Raw genomic sequence first — 9,869 nt, forward strand, 5'->3', positions numbered from 1 at the left:
GCGCTCAAATGACAAAACTCTATGAACAAAAAAGAACCAAAATGAGAAAATATGAACAACGGAAGAAACGGAGTCGAAAACTGAGTCCTGAATAGAGTGATATGCCCCAAACAAGTTCGGCGGCAACTAAGGTCGAAAACCCAAAAACTGTAGAGTTCGACCGCAAGACAATTCTAAGAGTACATGACTCGATAAATTGTGAAAATGAATCCCGTATGAGGATTCAAGCCCCAAGGAGACACTTAGTAATTAATTTTCATTAATTGCACAAAGGCCCCTACACAAAAGGATAACTGCACAAGTGACCTAGAATGAAAATATCTTCTAAAAAGATATTTTCTTAAAATCTCCTGAAATAAAATATCTCCAAAAGATATTTACAAAAACCACCCCTAGAAACATAATATTTTTGAAGAACTATTTAACTTTAATGGACCCCTAAAGTAACTCCATTCCTAAAAAAAGTTTCTATAATAGGGATGAGCGCCGCCACTCAGTAGGATATGGTGGATTACACAAATATATAAGATCTTTCGGAATCCCCAAGGACATGTAAGAATGCAAGGCATCCCAAGGATGAAGGGTTATATAACCTAATGCCTAAGCTCCGTGAAATGAAATGGGATCATACACCCTAACTCTAATTTCCGTAGAATGATAGTCCAACTCAACGTAAATGAAACATAAAGGAAAATCATGCATCTAAAGTACCACAATGCCAAATATAACCACGACAAGGAATAAACCAAATAAAGCACATTACCATGTAATGGCTACCATAAAGCTACAATGATAATAAAGTCCACATAATCGCATGAATGATAGACTCAACACAATCCATGAACTCCTCCATGACACAACTCACATGTGTGGATGCCATGATGCACAAATGATGATAATGTGTTAGATTCATCGGAATCACATTCCGCACCTGCAATAATGATGTGCCGGAATTACCAGAATCATATTTCGCACCTGCAAACAAATGAGAGCCCTTCCACACCTTATGGATAGCATCCATCCATCAAATATCACATATATGCCATGCATACACAACTAATGAACCCAATGATGACCACAATGCACCCATGGCCAAAGTGGCACACACACCATGACCCACACATTATGAAAATAATGTAATGTATCCCAATGCCCGGAAATAAGTCCACTAACCACGTAAACAAATAAACAATCCTTAAAAATGCATATAATCACCTATGCACAAAAATATCCATTTTACCTCCATTTTCACATTAAGCATGCTTAAGTAAACATATGGCAACCAAACATTCTATTTCTACCCCTTCCTATCATACTCATCAATACTATAACCCAATGCAAGCCCAAGGCAATATAACCATCATCTCTACACATATACTACGATATAATTATTGCATTTATAAACAAAATAAACATGACTCACATATACACTTAACAAATAATCATGCTTTACATATCCCCACACCCATAAGACTCAAACAAAGTGCAATATAAAAATGTAAAACACCCCTACCTCACATTGAGGTGAAAACCTCAAATGACTTCAAAATAGAAATGCTCAAATTGCTACAAAACTCCGGAGGAATGATAAGAAAGATGAGAGGAATGACAAAGCCTCCTACAGTCACCTCCGAATCCAAACCCGAACTCGCCCCTAAAACTCAAAGTGTCTAGAACCGAAAACAAAACTAAGGGTTTTGAAGCCTTCGGTGTCCCTGACAAGAAACTCTTCAATGATGAGTCAAAATTCAAAGCTCTAAACCACCCCAACACTCAAAAATGTCCAGAAATGAAAATAGGGACAAGGGTTTCGAAGCCCTTAGTGTCCCCAACCTTTCTCCCTCTTATGGCAAGTCAAAAAAGTGAGTGGAAGGCAATGAAAAGTAAGCTTTAAGTATGCCAACAATGGAGGAACAAGGTGTGAGGAAGAAGATGAAGATTAAGGGAAAAAGGTGACTAAGGAAGATGATATAATCAAACACCCCTATACTAGCACTACCTCTCACACATACACACATCTCCACCCTCCACTTGTCACCATCCTAGCCCCCCACATATCACCAATCTCCTTTCAACACATGACCAATCATAACATAACACAGGTCTCCAACTTTCCTTAATTGCACAATAGTTCCTCCAAAAATATATCTACAAAGATAATCGCACTGTTATCCCAAATGAAAATATCCCCAAAAGATATTCACAGAAATACCTCCAAAAATGAAAATGCTCTAAAAACATAATCGCACAAATAACCCCAAAATGAAAAAGGTAAAACATAAACAAGTGCAATACAAATCCATAAAGACACGAGGGTAAAAATACGCAAAGATAAAATGGAAGAAGTGTCGGGAACTATTCTCGAGCACTTGACTTGATCCGGTCCGACAAGACCGGAACCTGAAAATAAATTGAAAAAGAAAATACAGAAAAATAAAAAAGGGACACAGGTCCTTACAATATGGGAGGTCTGTGTAATTTACCCTTTAATTAAAAGATGTGAATGAGGAAAAAAAAAAAAGAAAAAAAAAAAGAGGGTTATTTTAGGATATAAATCTTTAGGGCTTAGTATTAAATTTCTTCTTGGCTGGGGGCCTTAGGTGACCCCTAAGGCTGCCCCGAGTTAAGAAAGCATGGTATTTACATTTAAGCATTGATCAGTATCTGAACTCCCCACGCCAATGGCATATTTTCTGAAGTTTAAAATGTCTCAACCCCAAGTGATCGAGTGGAACATTTCAATAACAATGCATTAAAATTAGGCAATACTTGAAGGCTACTAAACCTTTTTGAACAGATTATAGAGACTGGTAAAATGTTGATAGTACAAGCAAACTAGTTTAGGGAACATTACAACTTTAATTTTCTTAGGAATGCTCTCTCTCTCTCTCTCTCTCTCTCTCTCTCTCTCTCTCTCAACAAAACTTCCAAGCTGAAACAGAGTGAATTGGGGTTCCCTTCCATCCCGCAATTAGGCACTTCCCATTTATTTCAAGATTACAAGAACTCCCACATGGAAACTGCTGAACAACCAAATTTGCTTGATACAAAGTTGATTCACTGAGTTCAACTTCCACCAGTCCAAACCTCGCAAAAAATGCCCTCCACACATCAATCTTCACACTTCGGGTGATCCTTTCTTTGCCTTCACTTGCAACAATATTATGGATGCCAAAGTGGAAAAACATTCCTTCAATTATCATTCTGTACTGATTGTTTCGATCCATGCAATCGTCGAGGCAGTCAAAAAAAGCAGAGTGGAAGAAAAGTGCTTCTATGAAGCGATTCACAAATGATGGCGAATTATGGTTTGCTTCTACTTCGGTAAGTACTACAATGGAGGGACCAAGTTTTCTGAGCAGCTTCATTAGAGTTTCCAAACAATTAGGCCTTGAAACCATTGTTCTCAATACCATTGGAGAATAAATAGCCAAAGCTTCACCAGGTTCTATATCGAATAGTTCTTCCTTGAGATCTTTCATGTCTGATAAAAAGATTACCTCAAATTTGAAAGGCAATTTCAAGGATTCTGCAAAACTGATTAACCTTTTGCCTGTTTCCTCTATCATCTGTCTATGTGCTGTTCCAACAGCAGTAATCTTTAGATACCGAATAGGGTATACACGCTGCTGCGTGAGAGCTTGCATCAAGACTATCCATTGTACTCCACTCCTGATATTGAAATCAACCAAATGGATCTTAGTTTCAAAAGCCATATTTTCTAATATAGCTTGTATTCCAGCAAATTGCACCACTTGATTGAATGGAATTTGTTGGTGGCATGCCAAGAATGCAAGGTTAGAATTCAACGCAGGATCAGTCATGTTGTATTTTCCTTTTCCTTTTCCCCCCATTGTCTTTGATGGGAACTGATCTCCTGTTTCTCTGTCAATCCTCTCTAGAAGTGCTTTTCCGAAGTAGAAGGCAATTCTCTGGACAGGATTGCCTGTATCCGATGCTAACCATTCACAACGAGAGAGCAATTTGCTTGCACGTTTGAATTGCTGGTAGCCTACCTTCTCTGCTGCAGCTAGAAGAAGGTGAGCAAGTTCCACATCTTGTGTTTCTTCTATGGACAGTCCCGCCAGTGATGAACCGGTACCAAAAGGGTGCATAAGCATGTAGATATCATCCAACCCTTGAGTAGAGAACTGAATGTATCTTTCTCCAGCCAACTTCATGATTTCCTCGGTTGATAGTTTCCTCCCGCTCACATTGCTCAACCTTTCTCCCTTCAATGTCTTGAAGTCACTTGCATAATTGCTGAAGAGTTCTAAAGATGCTAAAATATGTTCCTTATTGGTTTCAGAATTAGGAACTGAAATCCCAGTTTGGAAGATCCCAAGCTTCGCTGTTTCCCGAATCAGCTGTGGATCAGGGGAAGTACTATTGACAATGGGTGGCGGTTGTTGCTGCTGCTGCTTATGTCGCCTTTTTTGTTGCGTCTCTTCATCTTTCGCCAAATGCACTCCCTCGTCAGCGAAGTTATCTTGATAAAGGCCACAGTGAAAACGAAAAGAACCAATGTCTTCCCAATCCTCCATTAATTCTGGAAAAATGCTCTTGAATTGTATCCGTTTGCTCACAACTTCCACTTTATGGTACCCTTTAGGGGATCAACTGTAAGCACCTTGAAATATTTCATTGAAATCGAGTTGAGACAAAATGGATGAAGGCATTAATTGGTTATCTTCAGCAGAAACTAATCAACAAACTGACAGCTATATATATATATATATATATGCTTATTTTATTCATCCTCTAAATTTTCAATTATATAAATGGAGACGGCTAGTCTATATACAGCCAGGGCTGCAACTGTAATTGATAGTGACTAGATGATGTGAGCAAGCATGCTGCCATGCGTAAGATGCCAAGGGCATTGATTGAATAAAAGAAACTTTGGATGTAAGCTTCTGTCACAAGGGCAATTAAATATATTTGATGATGCTTTCATTGCTTAATTAACAAGGTGATTTCACAACTCTGTAGTGTTTTTACGGAAATATTCAACTGAATTTCCTAAGAAATTCAGCCAAGCTATGCTGGACAAACTACAAAAAAAAAAAACAAAAAAAAAAAAATGGAAATTATATAATTAATTACAATAGAAAGAGATACAACAGACACTGAAAAGTACAAACCAAGGACTTTGTCTTGGCTTGAAGACGACGAAATGCTGATTAAAAAACATTTAAATGGGAGAAAATTGCTGGGAAAAAGAAAAAGAAAAATAGAAACTCAGTTTAATTAGAAAATATATTGTGTTATTAATGAGTGTGTGTATATAATACTCCCTCTATCCAAAACATATAAAAAGGAAAAAATTCCTTTCAAGTTGCTCAGTTATTGGATTGGTCCACTGAGGGATAAAAAAAACACTGACTTGGCAGTTGAGTCACATTTACCAAGTTTTCAATTTATACATACAGGTTCCATATATAACATATATATATATATATATATATATATATATATATATATTGTATTATTTAATAAATTTAATTTTTACTTTATGAGTCCCAAAAAAGAAAGAACAAAACTCTTCCCCCAAAAAGTAAGCTTTCCATCCAAATGGAATGAAAACTTTATCTCATCAAAATTAAGTACGAAATAAGCAAAATCAGGCCAAATGTAAAGTAAATCAAGAATGCATTGCATAAGTAATGTTTTGTGATTAATGGGCTCTCTCTTTAAAGAAACCAAATCAGACCTAATCCGGAAGAAGAACAAACGATTTACCAAATAGAAGTAAGAAAAGAATTTTTTTCGCGAACCAGAGGTGAACAATTCTGTTCCTGATACAAAATAGAAGAAGAGAAGTAAAAAATGTATTTTAATTTAAAGTAAAAGGTAAAGTTAAATTGTATAATAATATATTATTATACATATAAAGTATAATTATAAAGTGATATTTGTTTATATTATATTATATAAAGTATAACGTATAAAGTGGTATTCGTATATAGGATAAAATAAAAGTAAATTTCTTTCTTAACTTGCTGACTTTGTGATAACAAGGCTATGTTGCAGAGATTTTGTTAATCACCATCATGATGCTCACCGGATGTCGTCGAGTGAGAGAGTAAGTGGAGAAGATTTTTTTCCAAAAAATGTCCACCTTTTTTATTTTTAGTTGCTCCAAAATAAGTATTCCATTTGAAAAGTCTATACTATGTTTTTGTAACATTACTAATTTTAACCTTTAACATTTAATTTATAAAAAGTAAACCATTACATCATGACTAAGGATTCACTATGGATAAATTTAGTAATTCATTCATTATCAACACAATAAAAACAAGAGAAATCATTTTGTTTAAAAGTTAGATTCCAATAAAAGGACCAATTTTTTTTTTTTTTTTTTTTTGGGATAGAGGTAGTATTGTACAATACTAACTTTTATCAATTAGTTCATATATTTGGTTAATCACCCAACAGAGTATTTATATTTTTCCAATTTGAAGTTACATGTTACCATATGGTCCATGGCATAACTTCGACCAAATGAGGAAAGCCATCCCTCCTTGGTTTATGCTATAACATCAGGAAATCAAACAAAGAAGTTTACTTTATTATCTTCTCCTATTGTCTATTGCATTTGTTCCATCTTCTGATATTTGTTTTTATATCCTTGTCCAGACAAACTTGCGTGAACTTAATTCTCAGAAATATAAATTGAATGTTTTCCAGAATATACCTACTTGGTCACACCAGTCAACATGTATTTGGATCATTGTCCTTGTTTAAGCAAAGAAAAGTTTCACTATATATATATATATATATATATATATATATATATATATATATATATATGTTATTGTGACAGAAGTCTACATTTTTACATATATTTTTTATTTCATGATACCTCGATTATTGTTTTTACCTCAAAGCTTGGGATGGCCTAGTACTAGCATCAAACTAAAGGTAAAAACAAAGTCCAAGCTGAGTGTTAGGCGCTCAATGTTGTGCATTTTAACTCCTTAACTTACATGTTTTATTCTCTTAGTAGTAGTTTATTTGTGATTTTACATTCTTTTATTATTTTTATTTATTTCAGGCTTTAATTATAATATTAGTCAAGGCCAGTGATTTTGAGCTTTAAAAGATGACATTCCGTGGGACCGAGCAATGTTGAAGATCCGAGTCTAATTAAACTTGTAAAATAGTCCAAGAGAAGCGACAAGTTGATGAGAATGGAAAGAAGAAGAAAATAAAGAATCCTTCTACAACTAGGAAATTTTCTCCAAAATTGGTAACTTGAACCCGTTTTGGTACTCTATTTGTATCTCTCTCCTCGATTGTCAAAACAGCTCACTTTTACGCGATGGTTGAAATGAAATTCGAAGAGCTACAATTTTGTATTTCACAAGGATTTCATCAAACAGTTGTTTACCTTGTCCAAACTAGACTGGAAGTATGTACGAATTTTGGAGTCCTTGTTTAGCAGAATTTCCATATATGTCTTCTATGTGGAAAATGGAACTTTGGGGCTGATCTTCTCTTATTTAAAGGGAATTCTCTACAACATTGGAGGATCATATAGAGGAGCTTGAGGCTGAGACAAGAAGAGAAGCATTCAGAATAAAGAAAGATTAATCCATGGCGGTAAAGATGTCTTTCTCAACCATGAAGAATTCCATTTCAAAGATGCTCGGTTAAATGCTTTGATAGGGTTGTGATATAGCCCTAGCTCAGCACCACTGGTTTAATTGCATTTATTTATTGACCAACAATTACTATTCATGCATGAATGTGTAACCTATAGGATTTTTAATTGACTTTTCAAAAAAAATCAGTTTTAAAGTTTTAATTCAATTACAAAGTATTTTTCTATCTTGTATTAGATATTTCAATCTTGTGATTGAACACAACTCATTCACTTCTTATAGTTGTGAATGAGATGGTTATACATAGTTTTTCTATGAATATAATATTAGGGATTTGATGGATTATGCCTAGAAAAATAGACCATACTACACCCTAGAGTAAAGTAGATGGTTTATGCTAATCGAAGATAGTCCATACTTAGCTTTAATTTATATTATCTTTAGCTGAATTAATATGTGCTTGTAATCATGATTAATTCCTTATGTATGTTATATATATATATATATATATATATATATATATATATATATATATATATATATATCCAATAAATTGATTCAATTGACTGGTGGTGTGAAGTTAGTGGTGAAGTCATGCCCCTAGTTTCTCTCTCTGATTTTCTCTCTCTAAATTAATCATTGTTTTTTATTTAATTTTATACTTAGTTCATCTAGATTAAAACCAATTCAAACATTTTTATCTTAATTCAAGTTAATTGAGAATTTGAGAAGTTTGTTGACAACTTCCTTAACATAAGTTCCTTGAGTACGACGCCCTTACAAGTAAGCCCTATTTGCAAAGATTTGTGCCCTTCCGAGTGGTTACATATAAATTGTACAACAAATATTTGGTGCCGTTGCCGGGGACTTGTTCTAAGTTCTTGACAGATTAAATTAAATTCTATAATTAATTTCAATTAGGATTTTGTTATACCCCTGGATTTCCGAATGTGAGTTGGCCGGGCCATGCCCGAACACTCAGAGATATCAAAATCAAACTGGCAATAAACAAACACAGAATACAAAAAGGATAAATAGAATAAATAAAATGTGGAAATGAAAACTAGAATAATAATTAAATCCTCCAAAACAACTTTCACTAGATAATGATCTCTTTTGATACCAATAATTCTCAAAAAATACGACTCGGGAATCCATGCTATGGCCCTAGAAAATCCTAAACTGATATAAGAACAGTAACAACTGTCAACATCTACATACTGAAATATAAAGTAAAATCCCATGTAGATAATCTGGAAGAATGATGAGGACTAGTTTCTGCTCTGCACGATCAAAATCTACATCTGGTACTGACCTAGTCTTGAAAAATAAATAGTGGGTCAGGCCCACAAATAAATTATTTCTACTGCATCTAACAAAGACCTAAGGAATGAATACATCCTAGTCAACTCATGCAATAGCTACACAGTCTGTATATATATATATATACACACACACTAAAGACTCTCACTCGACTATAGGGCAGGTTCATCCTAATACAAGACATTATGTAGAACACATATGCAGACATGAATATCGTCATCTACCAAGGTACACCACATCCTCTATATCCAGCTGTGCATCCAGGGCAATATAGTCTTTTTAACCATCGATCCAGAGACTCAAGCTCATATCATTGGGCATATCCATATATATATATATATATATATATATATCCCATCATATCCAAAACATAAAAGCAAAACTATCCGCCATAGTCTTTCAATGGCATGTCATCCAACTAGTTCTATGGTCTGACACGAATAGATAGGACTTAACTTAATTCATCCATAATATGTCCCCATATCCTGACAATGGTTCTCACACAATCCAATAAATGATGCAAGCATATAAATACATCAAATGATCCAGAAACAAATATACTAATAATTATATAGATATCCATTACATTTAATTAAGTAATATAAACAACAATTATAAATAGCATATAATTAACTTACTAGACAAGTAATTAACTTATGACGGTCTTAGTCGCATCACATGTCAAATTAGGAATGTGATTTAAGAAGCTTTTTTGGTCAAATATAAATTTATAAAACCACCACTACTACTACTACTAAAGTAGCATAGAGAGTAGGGATAGTCCCAAGAGATTGCAAGGATATTTAGAAAAAAAAAAAGTCGGATTAGTAGGTCGAATGATCAAAAGAGTGGTTTAGTTGGTTTAATTAAACAACAATTGAATTGAAACATGCAATGTAAAAACATGCTAAAAGGATTAGGGTGTAGAGAATAGGA

General features: G+C 34.3%; 1 protein-coding gene across 1 annotated transcript; it reads right to left on the reverse strand.

Annotated features, from left to right (window-relative positions):
• Positions 1-2,915: 2,915 nt before the first annotated feature.
• On the reverse strand, positions 2,916-4,544 carry LOC132309053 (DELLA protein RGL1-like). The gene has a single exon (XM_059807407.1). It carries the CDS (start codon positions 4,542-4,544, stop codon positions 2,916-2,918), a length of 1,629 nt encoding a protein of 542 aa, XP_059663390.1.
• Positions 4,545-9,869: the final 5,325 nt, after the last annotated feature.

Source organism: Cornus florida, unplaced genomic scaffold, assembly GCF_030987335.1.
Source record: "Cornus florida cultivar Cherokee Brave unplaced genomic scaffold, ASM3098733v1 CherokeeBrave_3.0.0_Hap2_Chr05, whole genome shotgun sequence".
NCBI classification, from domain to species: domain Eukaryota; kingdom Viridiplantae; phylum Streptophyta; class Magnoliopsida; order Cornales; family Cornaceae; genus Cornus; species Cornus florida.